This window comes from Amphiprion ocellaris, chromosome 9 (assembly GCF_022539595.1).
Source record: "Amphiprion ocellaris isolate individual 3 ecotype Okinawa chromosome 9, ASM2253959v1, whole genome shotgun sequence".
Lineage (NCBI taxonomy): Eukaryota > Metazoa > Chordata > Actinopteri > Pomacentridae > Amphiprion > Amphiprion ocellaris.
In genome coordinates, this window is record NC_072774.1 from 20,864,689 (window position 1) to 20,883,291 (window position 18,603).

Consider the following 18,603-nt stretch of genomic DNA (forward strand, 5'->3'; position numbering starts at 1 on the left):
TCATCGGCAGGGCTGCAGTGCTAAAACGCATTTGCAGCCAATGTCAACACCAAGCTCACTAATGTTTCACTGTTACAAATGTACTGCAGACTAGGCCTAATCTGTGTGTGATAAATGCTACAACACTGAAGCAAACAGATGGATCCCTCAACCTGGAAACCTACTGTGTAAGCAAACTATGGGGAGACTTAGCATTTGTGCTAACACAGCTAGCTTTGTAGAAGCTGTTCTGTTTGTTTAAATGTCAGGCATGTTGATTCTAGTACTCAGCATAGGGCACTGTAGCACAGGTCACAGGCCTGGAGGGATCGAAGGAGATCAGAGGGATCGTTCTAACCAAAGAGAGTGCACAAAGGAAATGATAAAGGAAGAGGCTGATGGTGAAGTGGTACATGTGGACATGACACAAACTGACACAAAGTGTCAGATGAATAGATGGACTGATGGTTAAATATAAAAGTGAAAAAGAGGTAGCTGAAGGAGTGAAAGGATGGATGCAGCGAGGGACTATAGAAAAGAAGTGAAAAGAGCTTATGTTTTACATGTGTAGAACAGTTGTTTCACCTTGCTGCAGTTAAGAGTAGGTCAAGTAGCAATGATGGTTAGTGCAAGGAGATCAGCCGTGTGATGCAGAGTGGGTGAAAATGGGAGCAATGGGCTGAAATGGAAAGATGTAAGCGAAGAAGGGAAGTAGGATGGATAAATCTGGAGCTGGGGAAATGAAAAGCTGCAACACACCATGCTTAAGTGAGAGCATGGCTTGAGAGATATGGGGAGGGACAGAGAGGGTCAATCAGAAACGCAGGGTGAAAAGGGGGGTAAGATGGGTGGAGGGGAAGTAGAGTGACAGAGGGGAGAAAATGACAGGAGGGGGCTGGGGTCTTTGCGGTGGGGTGATTGCGTGACTGAGAGGAAAGTGCACTGCCGTGTGCGTAATGCTCTCAAGACGGATATTAAGACACACTGCCCGACTCACACAGTCACTGCCCCTCTCTCCCCTTTTCCCCTTTACTCTGCTCCCTCTCTCGCTCCCTCCGTCTCCACTAATGATCCACGCGTCCTGCCACACTGCAGGGCTGAGTGATGCCCACTGACAGTCGCGCTCAGGCGGAAACTCTCCAGCCCCGTTCCAGGAGTGCTGTGACATATACACACAGCGAACATATAGAGGTGTAGCACTTTCTCACATGCATGTGTCGGCTCATGCAAAACTGCTGACAGATGTGTATTTGTGTGTATGTGTGTGAATGTGTGACCATCGCTGTCTCTGCACAGAAGCAGAACCCCCCCCAATGGTGCTCACAGTCATGCACTTATCATGAATATGCCTCCCTCCAGATGCATCTGTGTTCAGGAATTTTTATGTGATGGATAGACATGAGATGTCAAGGTAATCACAGGGTACAGCTAGCTGGTTAATGACGCTACCGGCATTTCTTTGGGCCTGTGAGCTCGATGGCAAATGCATTTGTAAAAGCAAACATAGTAAAAATGACGATACACTGTGAAGGCATAATTGCTAACAGAGTTTGAAATGAAGAATTGCTCACCATAGATATAGAAGCATGTGCCCAGAAATGCTAGATGAGACTGCTTAGGCTGTTCAGCTTGTTTCTGAGGTACTGCTTCAGAGTTACAGAATAGTTGCTAGACTGTATGTGCAATCCACTTTATCTTGCAAATTTAGATGACAAAATTAGATAAATAGTGATAACTGCATTGAAGTATTCTGTTGACAGCAAAGTGAAATTGTGGATCTCACTTGAACTCAACCCCTTAAAATACAGGAAGCATGAAGTGGTTGTGGTGCTGCTAGTTTTAAAGTTAGAATCTCTATGTGTCACCCAAATGCATGGGGGCATTCTACTGAGGTACAATTTTCTAATGGAACTGTAAAACTGACATGACATCTTTTTCACAAACGAACAAATTTTGGCTGCATAGTTTCACAATGTTCGCTTTATTTTGGATTAAAATCATACATTAAATTTACACTTATGGTATGGAATTTATTACATGACACGGCAGTTACATGATGGTAGTTGACCATCATGTAATATGTAACGTCTGCTACATCAGCCCATCCTGAGGCAGCATTTGTGAGATTTCGGTATGTTGTCAATATGTAGATTCATAAGTTTTCATACAAATCCCATCCCTGTCTATACACCCGGTTGAGTTCCTTTCCATTCCCATACTTCTTTGTTGGAGGCACCTTACATTTTCCCGCCCTAATCCAATCCTGACTGCCATGGAGAGGTTTGGAATTAGGTCACAGCATCTTACTCCTCTAATTAGATGCTGTTAGTGTATGCATGTTAATGCATGGATGTGTATCTGTATATGCGTCCACACGCTGTGTGCTCTTAATCCCTATGTGCCCCCTGTGGTAATTGAGAGTCCTGGGAAGACGCGCTAACCCACATTTCTGTTATTTTTCCACATGTTATCAAGATGTTTCTGACGTCATTACTTGAAATGATGGTAAGGAGAGTAGTCAGTGATGAAGATGGAGGGATACCGAGGTAGAAATTCTCCCTAGGGAGAAGGAAAAGGCCAAATTCAGCCATAAAAGTTGCATGTCAAGCATTAGCTTTCAACATGCAACAAGCTCCAATTGAGATGGCACTTTGGCAATGCGCTGCATGTTGCAAGCAGGTTAAGATTCGGTTAGGATTCAACCCATCAGTGAGATGTAAATTTTCTTTTGAAGTGAATGGTATTTAAGGTGAAGGAGCTCTTCACCTTGCTCCTCCAAGCCCTGTGGATTTGTTCCGTCCTCTTTCTGAGATGTATCCATGTAGGGGGTGAGGAAGAACATGCCTGCTTCTGCAGTATTGATGTCGACTTGTGTTTTTGTTTATTTCCGGATATGTATGTGTGTTAACGTGATCAAGAAACTGAGGTTTGTGTGTGAAAATGTGTGAATCATTTGGAGATTTTACCCCTTGACATCTTTTGCGCATCAGCTAAAAGAGATGTATGTGCAAGGAGCAAAGGGGTAAACAATCAGTATGTACTTGGAGGAGAGAGAATAAGAATATGTGATCTGAGAAAATTGTGTGTGTGTGTGTGTGTGTGTGTGTGTGTGTGTGTGTGTGCAGGCATGTGAGCATGAGCAAGAGTATGTGTGTGGGAGAGGGAGTAAAAGAAAAGAAGGAGTTGTGCGGGGCTAGTCTTAATTAAGTTTTCAGGAGGCTCTTAAAAGGTCATGGCATGCCTCTGCACCCCCTCACCACCACCATCACCACCACGCCCCGCCGAAATTTCACTTTACTCCCCCCCATCTCCCTCCCTCACCTCCCTGTTGCGATCTATCCAGTCATCAGCCCCCCATCTGTGCACATTAGCCATTCATGAACACACTCATTAGGGTGGGAGTTTGAAGCGATTGTGTTCACTAGTCTGCGGCTGGAGCGTGGCGATTAATATTTCAGCGTCTCCCGTCGAGGAGCTGAGAGCAAGTTTGGCCCTCTTAGGCTAGAACGAGAGAGAGAGAGAGAGAGAGAGAGAGCCCCCTCCCCCAAAGCCCAACAAACCCTCCTCCTTCCTCTTTCCTCCTCCTCTCAGACAGTCTCCGCAACTTACAGTACGTTGCCCCCCTATTTCCCTTTATTGCATACACACTCATGATTTGGATACACATTTTTTCCCACACACATACACATAGGCACATAAGGCCCTAACTCAAACTGACTTAATTGGGCTCTTTTTGTTTCAGGAAACAGAGAGATGGGTAGGGTGGGGATTCCCCCCCCCCACATACACACACACATACACACACACACACACACACACACACACACACACACACACCCCGCACACACAGCGGTACTCTGTTCTTCACTTCAGCTCCTAAACAGCAAACACTTGGCAGTTGTTGAAAAAACGTACTATGCATGTCAAAAAATACATATTTATGCATTTTTATAACTTTATAGTAGGTCGATTTAGCCTGCAGACCTGTATGAATAGTTTCCAAATTCCACTGAGAATTAAAACTTGTGGCACAAGTTTTGAAGACATTCATGGGGTTTTGGTGCCAATTGAAAACGCTTCTTTTCTTGATTTTACCTTCATATCCAAGCCCATGTTTGCTAATATGAATCAATTTAAAAGTCCGTTTTCTGTGTTTGTTCCTTCCATCCATATCGAAGTGAGATTCTCATCACCTGGAAATGACGCTTTTCCATTAAGTAAATATATCTCAAAACTGTCATGCTTGAACAATTAAATGTCACATATATTCATTATATAAAACTTACAGAATGAATGCCTTCATAAAGACATTTGTTGGGTAAGAGAGGGTGCTTTGGACAAGTTGAAAATGTTTTGTCAATCATTGCCATTCATGCATGACGTTTTTGACAGTTTAGTTTGCAGGTAGTATTTACAGCCATCATTCATGATCAAATCACTTTCTTATAGCATACAGGACACAAAATAAGGTATCACAGTCAGATGTGGCTGAACAGAGTGTTCAGTAGCTCTTTCTGGTTGGCATTTTAATGTGCATGGCAAACTAGGGAAGAATCTGAAAATACGAATTGGTGAAAACTACAGCATGTTTAAATTTGTATGAATAACCATGGACATGGCATAATGTAAAAAAATGTACACAAGTGATGAAATGATAAACAAATTGTAATATATTGTAGAATAATCTTGCAGGCTATACAGAGGAATCGTAGTACAATTGCCCAGTTGCATTGTGTGCAGACAAAGTATGTGAATTGAATGTATTTTATATTGTCTAATTCATACAGACATACTATATGTTTGACTGTGCAGTGCTATTATACTGTATGAATGATAAAGGCGGTCTGTGAAGGTCAAGGTTGGTTCAGAGGAGACACACTTACACAGAGAATTGTATCCACAAAGCCTTTAACTACCCGAGCTTCTGTGATTTAGATCCCTACCACTCATCTTCTCCAAGCAAAGCCCCATATTCAAGACCCGTCTTTTGTGCCTCGATCACCTCTGCCCCTTCCACCCATCCCCCATACAGATAAAGTCCACTTTTCATTCTAAGCATGCCATTCTCCATCTTCTTCTCCGTAGAGGTATACGAATAAGTGGGGTTGTATGGGGTGTGCGTGAATAGAAATGTGCAGGCCTAAGTGTAGCATGTGAGTAGGCATTCATGGGGAGCAGTGGTTGGTGTGCTGCGCACTGATGGCTAATGAAGTTCCTCTGCACCTCATAGCCCTATTAAACCGCTGCCCCCTACCTCTACCCACTTCACCCCCCACCTCTTGCCTTGTTTCTCCCTGAGGGAGAGAGTTGGCAGGGACTGAGCCGGCTGCTATGGCAACAACAAGGAACCCTCCCCCTCCCACAGGTCTCCTTAGCAACTGGTAGCTTGGCATTGCGGTAATGAGTGTGCCCGGTGTGCCAGGCTTTGTGTCATGTTGCCATGTGTGTGCAATGTACGTGTGTGAGAGAGTGAGTGAATCTGCTCACGGGTGTGTGTGCGTGTGTGTGTGCGTGCGTGCCTGTGTGTATGTGTGTGTTTGAGCATCAGTGTGTGGCTGCTGGGTACAGTTTGCCAATTTAGGTGAGAGTTAAAATGTGTGATGACAAAAAGATATGGAGGCAGTTCTTGGTGTTGGTCCAATAAAATTGTGAGTCCTATTTTATGAAAATGTGACCAAACCTGGCACCTAACTTGACATGACTCTACTTGTCTGTTCACTGTCTTGGTGTGTGCCTTTGGTCCTTCTGCAGATGTGTGCCTGTAGTCTGTATTTGTGCATTTTTTGTTTTTTTCTTCTTCTCTGTGATTGCGGTCATTCTTCTCTATGCTGTGAAATTGAAGCAATTAAAGGGACGATCTGATGAATTTTGCATGCCATGTGCATGGCTGCCTATGAGTTTCCTGCTCTACTGAAATTAAATTAAACGCTGAGAATGATTTTTATTAAAGTGTGATCAGAGGTGTGCACTGACCTTTAGAATGTAGGAAATGAGATTCTCATTGTTATGAATGAGATTATGTGGAGGCTGAGTGTGAAAAAGCCTGGGTCTGCATTGATTCCATTGTTGGCTGACAGTTTCTTTGTATATAGCAGAGGGAGGTTTCAATATAATCAAATCCACACTGTGCCTGTTGGCTATTAAATGGACTGATACACAAATATAGACACACAGGCACTCAAATAAATGCAGATTGACTTGCGCACACTTGCACGCACGCATATCTTGCAGATCTTGTAAAAAGAGCTGTAAAAGCCTCTCCAGAAACGTGTTGGTCTTTAACAAAAGGATGGCAAGCCCAGTGGAAAATGTTAGTTTGCTCCCTAGACGAGGTGTGAAGTGCGAGCAGGCGGCCGGCCCCACAGGTGGCCCAGCCCAAACACCTGTTGTGTGAATCCTCTGTGGGTGGGTGTGAGCTCTGCCTACCTTGCAGGTCCCAGTGGAAAAACCACACCCATATTATACCATGGCACGTGGTCATTCATGTGCCCACACCCACTCTGAGGCTCCCCAGTTTTGCGTGGGCATCAGACATGATGCCCAGATTGTGTCCCCTTTGTGCCCACCGGAAACACTCAGCTGTCCCTGGCAACAGGCGAGCGGATTTTCCGATCCCCTATCCGGGTCTCAGATGCTCTACTAATCTGTCAGCATCTATTTTTACCCACCAAAGCTGCGGCAGCCCTTCTTTATCCCACACCCTGCCACCCCGATGCCAACCCTTTCCTTGGCACCGGGGTGGGCACAGCTGATGAGTCGCCAGCCATTGGCTGCAATTAGTGCACAGTCAGGCAGGAATCCCCTACCAACTCCATTGCACCCCTCTCCACAGCCACTTCCTGATCTGAGGCTACCAGACACACTACCACACACTTGCTTTCCATTTTAAGCCTTTTTATAAATGGCACTCCTGCAGTGTTGTGGAATAATGGGGTCGGATACAGAGCACCTTTCATGGTGCTTGAATCACTCTACTGTGCAAACTCAGTCTATTCAAGTACAATGGCAGGGGAATGCACATTTGAATTGTACCTGTTCAGATTTGGTGTTGAGATTAAGGGAAAGTTTTGTCTGTAAAAACGTGGCTATTGGCGAGTCCTTGAGTTAGCCTTTAGCCTTTTCTGTAATGATCCTATAACAAATGACAGCTTGAAATTTTGACTTTTTTCTGTTGCTCACATTTGTTTAACAAGAAATTACAATTGTTGCCAATCCTCAGAGACCCCACAGTGATACACTGAGATAAATGCAATTCTTAATCCCAGGTTTATTCTTCTTCAACAAGGGCTGCAATGAGGCTTGCATGCCAATGCAGTCGTGACCACTGTTGTGGAGGCGATGATGGCATGTGGCAGAGAAGTAACTGTTTCTCACCTCCTAATAAAAGAGACTCCTTTTTAATCTTTTCAATTTGATTGCATTCCAAAACAGGCCTGTCTGCCCATCTGTCTCTCTTAAAGAAGCCTCCTAAAGGGATTTTAATCATCTGACTCTGGGCCTCTCAAGCAAATAGCTACATCTCTCTCTCTCTCTCTCTCTCTCTCGCACACACTCACCCTTACACACACACAAACACATAAACAATTTCCAAATTTCTTTCCTGTACTCACTGTCATAGTCTCACTTGCCTCTTCTCTCTCTCTGATACACCATATCGTCACAGCTTCATTGTGGCATATCTGTGCAGCCATTAGGCCCTTCAGTCGCTCTTCAAGTCCCCCTCAGACACATAAAATTCCCCCAACCCTGTCCCTATTAATCCACATGGCTCTAAATTCTTTATTTCCCTTCAAAGGGACAACGCGAGCCGTGACATCAATCACAGAAAGCGAATATTTAGCTGGCGCTAATTTCCACCAATAGCCTGGAGACAGGCTTAGCTGACAAAACTCATTCCTGCACTGAACAAAACTGCTTGTGTTGAAACCTCCCCTCCCCCTGATCCCTCCTGCCTTCTGCTCAGGCAAAAACAGCATCACAATAAACACAGTTAGCGCTTCTGTTACTCCCCCTTGATTTAGGCTTATCAAATGAATGTGCACCATAGAGGGATACCCTTTGACAATACATAATGGCTCCATTCTGCATGAAATGGTTTGGTAATACCAGTCGAGTGTGGCAAACGGCTTTACCCGGTGCCACTACAAGAACAGCTGCTGTGTTCTTAGCTGGGCAAGCGCACCACACTGCTTCACCCTTGAGGTTGTTTGAATCGGGTGAGTGGTTTCTTTTTGCCGGTTCCCAGACCCCATTCACAGTCCTTAGTTTCTCACTAAGTTCTGTTTGAATGAGTGCACATTCGCCACAAGATGGGTCCTATAAACCGTTTGACCTGTTTCCTTGCTCCTCTGTGTGTGAGCGGGAAAAACCCTGAGTGGATTCTGATGGGGGCCTATTGGAGGGGGATGGGGAAAGTGGGGGGCATTTTTAGGGCACCCCTTTGTGTGGGTTGGAGGAGCCCCTTGTGGTACTTCTGTATTCCCACCCCTTACGACCAGGACCCTCCACCTTCCTGCTGTACCCCCAGCACAGCTGAACCCATGCCAGTCAATCAGGTTATCCAGTCCCTGCCCCCATAATTCACCTATTCCCAGTATTACCCATTGATTGACATCTTGGGAGTGACAACAGAGTGGTGTGTTGGGCATTAAGCCAGTCTGGGCAAGTGGGCAGTCACTTAACTCACAAGCCTGTGGCAGTTAGACATTGTGGTGTGAACAGTGAGGACATAGTATATTGAGCACCCATATTGGCCTCATAATGCAGGTGGATTGTGTAGTTACTCAATTCTTGATGTTTAGTAAGCCTCTGCACTGATAGCCATTAAACTTCATTGATTCTCAGCACTAAATAGGCCTCATGCTCCTGAATCAAACTGAGTTTGCATGGGGAAGAAGGGAGGGAGAACAGTAGAGCAATTGATTGGTATTATAAGATTTCCAAGAGCCAAATGAATGGTTCTTAAAGAGGCTATTATGGATGGATATAAGAAACCTGTTTCTGCTGCTCAACAAACATTGAACAGTAATCTGATACACTAGATGCATGGATTTCTGTGTCTCTTTTGTTTGAACACAATTCTTTATTTTAGTAAATGAAAATTCCTCCTAATGCTTATTCCACCTGTTTCGTGGAGAAAGAGTCAACATGTCAGATTTGTTTGTGAAGAGCCTAAGCTTTTAATCTGTGGACAAAGAGTCCTATCCTGTGGCTTTCTATCTATTGTCTAAATATCTAAATCAGCTATCAGGATTTTTAGGCCTTAATGAGAGTTGAACCCAGGCTGATTATTCACTTGCAACAAAGAGCGTTCATCTTAATTGGCTTTGACTGGTCCATAAACTGCTTTCCTTAACCTGTTTTACTTTATGGGTAAATTAACTCCTTACAGTCTGATTTAGTTGCATTTTAGATGGATGAGGGTGGATGTCCCTGATAACAAAACAAAGAAGTCACACTACTACTTATGACACCATCTGTTCTTTCCACTATTATGGGACCAGGCAGTGGATCTTTCTGCATAAGCTCAGCCACTAGTTCATTCATTATTTAGAACCCCCTCCACTAGACCCATTGTATTAAAGGGGTATGATTTGAATAGGAAGTAGTTTCCTGGACCTAGGCGTGTGATGTGTGTGTTCCTCTGTCATTGTATGTTTCTGTGGGCTTCATCTGTCTGCCTCAGCAACCCAGCGGGCTGAAAGAAAATTTCCATTTTATGAATATTTAATACATAATAAAGTTTTCAATTTTATTCTATTCAACCCGTAGGGGTAAAAATGTGCCAAAGCCACCCCTCAAGGACAGAGCACAGGGTAAAGGTAGTTGATTTGATGGAGGCATCAAAAATATAGTTAACATCAGCTCACTGCCTCAAAAATCCTCTACTAAAGTACACACAAAAACATAAGGAGTAGTTTAGCATTACATCTATAAGGGCTTTATAGTGCCCTTATTTCCCATACTGCACACTCCCCTCACAGTGTATTACTATAGGATCATAGCATTTCCAGGCTGCCCGCCGCGTCTGTGGTGACCTGGCATGGCTCTGTGTGAGACACCCAGCTGGGAGTGCCCCTGAATCAACTTGGGATTAGCCCAGGATTGTCTGGGATTACTCGGGGATGGAGGGGGATTAGCAGTGACTGCCTGTTTCGGGGGCGTGAGGGCCATAGGCTGGCCAAATTGCCCCTGACTCAGAGAACAGGAGGCGAACAGAACCACACCCACACCCACAGTGGAACCACCTGCGACCTGAACTATTCTTAGATTCTAAAAAACAACAAAAACACACACACACATACACACATATGCACACACATCCATACACACACAATGACAGTGAAAAGCATGTGGTGAGAAACTATATGTCAGAAACCAGCAGCCTGCGATGAGATGATGACGATGATGATGATGATGCCATTGCTGGCCACCATCTGAAATCTCTCAAATCTCTGTAGCAGGTGGATTCATCAGATAAAGAGGGTTTGGGATGATGACAAATCCCTCCAAGTTCAATGGGGCTGCTCTTCCCTCATACGGGGATAAATCGAGATTTGAATCAGACAGGTCACACAGAGTTGCAGCATGAAGTGGTTCAGCTCTCTGAAAGATGCCCCATTTACAACCAGCCGTGGCAGAATAGCATGAAAGCTTACATATGTTTTAATTCAGGCATGCACAGGACTTGATGGGGGATGATTTGGAGCGGTATGATAGGTAGATGATCCAGCCAGGGTGAGACAGGGAGTTGGCGCGGCACGTAGAGAAGCCGTCAGAAGCAGGGAGCGGGCATCCCCTGCGGACCTGCACTGCCAAGATGAAAGGCTGTTTAGTGTTGGAGCAGCAGCATCAAACAGCCGCCTCCTCTTGCATCCTTTTCCCCCATCCCCCACTCTCCCTCCATTTCTCTCTCTCTGACTCTCTTGACTCTCACCACAATATGATATAGTTCTATCTTTGCACGTTTACCCCGTTGCCATGGTTACCCAATGCCAGAGGTGTCACAGCAAGATAACCCAAGGAGGCATTCACAGATCACCTGAATTCTGCTCGCCTCCCAGTTATGTGTTCTCCACCGCAATTTGATTTATTTGTTTCCCTGCCGTGCAATTCAGTGTGAATACAAATAATCCACAACATAATGGAGATGGTGGAAGTGTGAGTACCCTTCAATCTGAAACAATCTATTGTACCAGTATATTTCCAAACCGCAGGAGGTGCTTTTGATTTGATATTTTCCTGCTTGAGCGTCAAAATGCCTGACGCACAACAAAGAGCAGAATTGCATTGACAGACTCTGTTGCACATCATGAGCCTTCAGATTTCAGCAACCCTTGAGATGTAAATGATGATAAAAAAAAACAATATCTTGTGAATTACAGAGTGAGTAACTCTACATGCCAGTGTAGAGGATAATGGGAAAGTAATTGGTGACACACTGTATAATTGAAGGCATGAAGATTGAAAGCAGAAGTGGAAAATGACTTATGTTCAAAGAAGTGTGTAAAATAGGAAAAAAAGGAAAATCTAGACAATTTGAAATATGTAGCACTTAGTGACAAAACAGAAAGCTGGATCGTGATAAAGACAGAACAAGCAAGGGGAAAGGAGATATGCAGTGAAGGTAGATGTCAGAGGGTGGGATACATCCATTAGCCTTCCTTGCTCCCGGCTCAATCTTGCGATACATACCCCCATTCAAGCTATGAGAGTGAAAGAGACGGGGCTGGCACTAAGCCAGACTGGCACCAACTTCAAACATACACTACGCCCAACCTTAGCGGCTTACATCAGTGCAACTAAAAGGAGAAGTAGAGGAGGACAGATGGATTGATGGAAATGAAAGTGGGAGGATTGACGTACATAAGGCAAGTGTATAAAGGCTGAGTCTTAGGTTGTTTCAGGTTGGCTCAGGCTGCCAGGGTCTTGCTTTGTGCCAGCTGTAGCTGTCCTTTGAGCATGTTTGAGCTTTTCAGTGGGCTCTCAGTTTTCTGACTTTGGTCAACATTGATTGCACATGGAAATGAGAATCTACTTCTGCGTGTTTTGTATTTTTAATAATGGACATGGAAGCAACATGATAATTTAGCCCAATTTTCTGTGACTCAGCATGTATAGACTGATTCATTGCTGATTTTTTACGTTTGATGTTAAAAAAAATTATTTTTCTCCCATGGAATTTTTAAAAAATCTAAATCTTGCCAAAATTTCACTCATTTAAAGTGTTTATTTCAGGGAAGCAGCTTCTATACAAACCATAAAAAGTGTGACTTGTATTATAGTTTTATTTGATGTCTCTCACACATCAATCTCTTTTGTTTCTCTGCAGAACTCTATTCGACACAACTTATCTCTTCACACACGCTTTATCCGGGTGCAGAATGAGGGGACTGGAAAGAGTTCGTGGTGGATGCTGAACCCTGATGGAGGGAAGATGGGCAAGGCCCCCCGACGACGAGCAGTCTCCATGGACAACAGCACCAAATACCTAAAAAGCAAAGGCCGCATTAGAGGCAAGAGGGTTGGTCGTCCTGGGATTGGAGCGGGGTCTGCTGTGGTGGGGCTTCAGAGTTCCCCAGACCATGGCAGTCCACCACGCAAAGGCCTCCCACAAGTGGGAGGTGCAACTGGAACAGATGGAGAATTTGATGCTTGGACAGACCTCCATTCCAGGGCTAGTTCGTCAGCCTCCACCCTGAGTGGGCGTCTGTCACCCATCCTTGCTGAGGAAGAACCAGAGGAACCAGAGGAGGGTGGTCTGTCCTGCTCCACCTCCCCTCACCTGTACCCCTCACCAACTAGTGCCCGCTCTCCATCCATGGGGGCTGGGAATCACTGTCCTCCCCTTGAGCAGCTGCCTCAGCTGGCGAGCCTGACAGGTGCCATCAGTCTAGATGAGCAGATGATTGAGGATGGTTACCATCATCATCGTCCACAGCAGCAGCAACACCAGCAGCATCCTTCTGTTGGCAGACATAAGCACCAAACCCCTGTCTATCACTACAGCTCTGGAGTGAAAGGGCAGAGCTCCTATGGTGCAGGCGTCTATGGGACGACAGGCATTGGGATGCTGCGCCATCATTCACCCATGCAGACCATTCAGGAGAACAAGCCAGCCAGTTTCTCTGGAACCATGCGGGCATACTCCAGCACCAATGCTCTGCAGAGTCTTCTAACAGGGGGTCCAGCTGGGCAGCAATACTGTTCTAAGGACATGATACTAGGACAGGAAAGGGAAAGCCATTCTATGATGGGCCAAGCTACTAATGGTGTAGGATCCAGTCATCACAGCCACCACCCTGGGCACCACAATGGCCACAGTCACAATGGATCTCATAGTCACAGCTCAGCTCATAGCCATAACAGAACTCACAGCCATACTTCTAGTCATAACCACAGCAATGTAACCAACCACAACCACAACTCACCTCACAGCCTCGCTCACAATGGTCACAGCCTCAACCAGAGCCATAGCCATACACCACCCAGGGCTGCAGCCCTGGCTCCACGTGGCAGCAGCAATCAGTTGCAGACCTACAACCACAAAGCTCCCTATTTGTACAGTCCTCCATCACATGCCCACCTTCCCGCTTCTACCACTCTCCCCCCAAACCCTGCAGGCATGCTTGGCATGCCACAAGACTCCTGTCATGTTGCCACCGCTCCACACCCACGTCACAACCATTACCCAGATCTACAACACTTAGGCATGACAAATGGATCATACCACCATGGCCAGGGAATGGGCAATGGTAGCAGTGGTAGCAACTTCCATGGCTATCACCAACCTCACACTCATGAGAGACTACCAGCTGACCTAGACATTGACATGTTCCATGGTAGCTTGGACTGTGATGTGGAGTCCATCCTACTTCATGACATTATGGACTCTGGAGAGGAAATGGACTTCAACTTTGACTGCTCCCTAGCCCAGGGGGTGGGGATCGGCATGGGAATGGGCATGGGTGTGACCATGGGCATGGGGATGGGAATGAGCGGATTGGCTTGTCCTCAGCAAGCCCACAGCAACCAGAGTTGGGTGCCTGGCTGAGGTCAAGGACAGCACATCCTACCCTCAGAAAGAACTACACTACCCATGAAGCACTGTGCTCAACTGTGACATTCCTGACTTGACACAAAGACTATAGGACCAACACTCCCATGTCTCTTTGTTGTCTTGACAATTCCTCTGTCACCCCTCTTCTTTTGATCTCCCTCTCCCTGAGAGATCTAGTTCATGTCACAATAAGTTTTTCCTCATATCATCTATACTGTGATGACAATCTCTCAACTGTGCTTGCCCAACATCGCTTCTCATCTACCATGAGAACTGAACTCTGAATGCACTTTATTGCAAGTGGGTCACATCTCGCGGTGCAATGCCTTCACAGAGCAGCTCAGGCAGAGCTTGGCATGTTTTATAAGATGGCTGCAGCATTTGACAGGAGCAAATGAGGAAATCACAAACTCTGTTGATAAAAATGTCAGATTTAGGCACTGAAATAAATTTTGATTTTTTTTCTTGTTTCCACAATTTTTTGTTCAACAAATCCATAATTCTAATTGATCATTGGTTTTTAAAATTCAGTATTCAGCAGAGATCCTTAGACATCACCTATTCTTCAAAGTCTTACCAAATTAAAAATCTGAATTAATACAGTGTTTCTTATTTGACACAATATATTTACATATTCATAAGTTCCAGATAATTATCTTACAACAGCAACCCTGTTATACTTTCACGCATTTAGTCCTTGGTACTTTGAGTTATCTCTTGGATGTAATGTTTTGTTAATGCCCTTTTGCCATTGGTTAGAGAATATTGTCACCGTGTCATTAAAAGAATTCTATCATTAGTGGCTAGCACGCAATTTGGTGAATTAAAATGTCATATCACCTTGTATTACCTGGACTTCTCTCTCTCTTTTTCGCTCTCTCTTTCGCTCCCTCTCTTGCTCTCTCTGCCTGCCAGTGGAGACAAAGTGACCATTCCTCACACCAGGCTATTAATGTAGCTTGATTGAAATTCAGCATCTTGCTTTTAATCTCCAAAGTGATGCGGCAGCGATGTGTCATTATTGAGAATCTAACGTGTTGTCCTCCCATCTCTCACCCCGGCTGTCCGGGCCACCGCTTGCCTCTCCAACTTAATGCGCCAAGAAAGTGAGACAAAATGGTGATTAACGCCAAGTCATTCTGCCTGCCGTGCTACTCTGAGAAGGGGCCAATGTCACTGTCCGCTTGCCTGCTCAAAGAGGGTAAAAAAAAGGAAAAGATGGAGACAAGGATAGAACAAAAGCCTGTTGTTGCAGTGGGATCAATCATCAGCCTCAGTTTCCATGCTCTTTGGATGTGTGTGTCTGAAAACAGATAGTGTATCCATATTGTAAATCATTTCCATTATCTGTATTTTATTCCCTTGTTCCCGTGTTTTCAGTGCTCATACCCAGAGCTTCAAATACTTAAATAGTTGCAAAGGGAGAGATTTAGAGAGAAACAATCAGCCAATCTGAGTGGCATGAGTCTACATCAAACAGGGTTGTAATGCCCCTCAGCCATCCACATCCACTTTTTGTGTGTTTGTTCTGTTGTCTTGTAGTTGTTGTTGTATTGTTGAATTTCTAAAGGCCAATGAGGACAGCACTGAAAAGCTATGGTTTAAGGATGAAATCCATTGGTGAAACGATGTTGGTAGTGCAGTATGACCTTCCTAAGCTCCAATGCTGTACACCCCTCCCACATGTTCTCTGATCAGTTGTTTGTGAGTGCGGGAGTCTGCAGCTTGTTTCTCACTGGCTTTGAGAGACAAAAAAGAGGACGTACCTATTCTCTAGTTCCTTCAAGGAGACTCTCTGGACTTGGTCTGTATCAAGTACAACACACAAAGGAAAAGCTGGGGGGTAAGGGTGGGGTGGGGGTTATTGTTGCAGCCAAAGGTCCAGCACGGCACAGACTATCAGACCCATTATCGAGGTAAATACCTTTATTTCAGGGCTTTTAGATGCGCTGGTTTTAGTTAATCTCCGTGTGGAAAAAATGGGGAGTTTTATAAGCAACTGGGCCTCACAAAGCAGTTATGTTATAACCTATGCTACAGACGTTTAGCGATGCCCTGCTATTGGAAAGAGAGCTATATATGATGTCTAATTTTCCTATATTTATTTATGAAAGAGCTTGGTCTTTGTCACTCTTAAATGTGGTAGTTGTTTGAGTCAACTCCTGTCCCTTCCTCTTTTTTTCTGTTTTTTAAAATATCACTCTCCTTTTGCCCTTTTACTGACTTTTATTTTGTACAAAATCTATATATTAAAAATATTGTATAATAGTTTTTAAAATCTCAAAAGAATATCAGTTTTGTTGTCTATTTCTTTTTTTAAGAGAATGTATCTCATCATCTGGTGACTGTTAAATAAATGAAGTTAAAAGAAGATAATGTCTTGGTTGTCACATTTGTGAATATGACCACGGAAGTAGATGAATCATTTTTGTTTTTTTGTGTTTTTTTTTTTTTTTTTTTTTTTTTTTACAAAAACAGAACAAAGTGACCTCTTCCTTACGATTGACAGTCTGAAGTGGATTTTCCTGAGCTTACTTACGCTTGTCAGATGCTATTGCTCTCAAATGCTTGTGTACATAGCTGGCAAGATGAATGTGAGTAAGTTGCTAGTTAATTTATTTCTTCATTATGTAGTTTGTTTCATTTTTAATACATAACTCACTCCACAAAGCGGTGACAAGCCCTGTTGGAAGTCATGTTTGACCAATTGCTGTGTGGGAGACAGAAGGAGTATAAATGTATGTATGAGAAGGAAACGGAGAAAAAAAAGAAGAAACAAAAAACAACAGACCGTCACATATGTAGGGGAGTATTGCTTATGCTAGAGAATAACAGAGATGGGGTGAATGTGTGCATGTGTGTGTGTGCATGTGTGTGTGTGTGTGTGTGTGTGTGTGTGTGTGTGTGTGTGTGTGTGTGTGTGTGTGTGTGTGTGTGTGTGTGTGTGTGTGTGTGTGTGTGCGCGCGTGTGCGCGTGTGCGCGTGTATGTGTGTCATAAGGCTTGTTATGGCCCACGAAACAGTATAGGTTGGCCACAGCTGTCCTGGTCCCATTGGAGGCGTTTTCACAGGAGGAGTGTGCAGCGCTACAGCGCCATACTGCCAGGCCCCAGGGGAGCCCCCGCCTCTACACATACTCAGACTTTTGCATGCACACACACACACACACACAAGTAGGCACACACGCGCACTCAAACGCAAACATTCGAAAATACCACAAATTCACACATTTACACAAAGAAGTGCACAGCGCAGTTATGAAACCATACACAGACATACACGCTCAAACAGACATTTCTCACTTAGATGTACAGTTTTAATTGACTCCACTTGGCAAAGCGTCTCTGTAGGAAAAAGTGAGAAGTAGAAAGAAAGAAAAAAAATGTACATGAGAAAAGAAGGAAGCCAAGCTCTTATATTTAAAGGTAAAGATGATTGACAAGAAAAAAACAACATACAAATAATGTTTCTGTTGCCAGGGTTAGGGGTCTGATGTGCTCAAATATGGTTCGGCAACTTTATAAGATGTTTCATAATTTCACAATTAGACTAAACTAAGTGTGATTGAGTGTAACTAAGACCGAGAACCTGGCGCAAAGCCAAAGTCTCACTCTTCTCTGCCTATCTCCTGCGAGAGATAGAGGTTGGGGCAGACAGGAAGGCAGTCCTGTCCAGGTGTGGTGCCTCGGGGAGGTTCTGCTCTTCTGTTCCTCATTATCAGAGAGAGAGAGAGAGGGAAGCTGTGTTACAGTGTCATTATTCATCCACTCAAGCATCTGGGAGCAGGTCCTTCCTTAGTTGGCATAGTGATGTTGTTGTAGAGACCGCCCTTGGAGCTAAAGGCTGGCTGGGGACGCTGCTAACTGCTAACAGACAGACCCACCCAGGCAAGGCTCCAGGGTACAGATGTCCTTGAGTGCTTGTGAGGATTCAGCACTTCTCACTTTCCGGCCGAGCTGTAAAGTGAAAAACTGCTATATCTCCAAAATTCAATTGTTCGGAAGGAAGAATTAATTCACAAAAACTGTGAGGTCTGATGTGATGTCTCCAGAATCAGACTTATTCTTAGCTACTTCCTTTGCTAGAAAAATACTATATTAACAAGTATCAACCTTTATTTTTTTCAAATCTTCAAAGTGACCACCAAAGGTCAAATCATTTATTTACAATCATCACATTTTCAAAATTGCTGAATGGCAAAAGAAGAAAGTCTGAAAATCAGTTCTAAAGCTAAAGCTAAACCAATGTAAATGCATGCAGGTTGCGTATTTTGATGATGAAGGAACACCACAGTTATGGTAATCTAAACAAGATGGGATTAAAACACTGATAACTTTTTCCAGATTAGAAGATGAGAAGAAAACCAGGCTGCACATTGCTTTTCTGTAACATGTTGTGGTGTTGTCCTGAGGATGCCAAAGACTGTCCACAAAATGGACTCCATATGGGGAAAGAGCTGAGACAGGACACCAAAAGACCACCAGGGGAGTGTTGCTGCTGGCTGAGCTGTTGAATGTGGGGATGACATGTTTTTTTGAACACAAAACCGACAAGTTTCAGCCGCA

At 44.3% G+C, this 18,603-nt stretch overlaps 1 protein-coding gene across 2 annotated transcripts in view; it reads left to right on the forward strand.

Annotated features, from left to right (window-relative positions):
• LOC111563389 (forkhead box protein O6-like) overlaps positions 1–16,414 on the forward strand; it is a 29,946-nt gene extending 13,532 nt beyond the window's left edge. For both annotated transcript variants that reach the window (XM_023262447.3, XM_055013763.1), the window contains exon 2: positions 12,311–16,414. In XM_023262447.3, coding sequence (XP_023118215.2) covers positions 12,311–14,032 — 1,722 coding nt within the window. In that variant the 3' untranslated portion in view covers positions 14,033–16,414. The remainder of the gene's footprint in view (positions 1–12,310) is intronic.
• Positions 16,415–18,603: the final 2,189 nt, after the last annotated feature.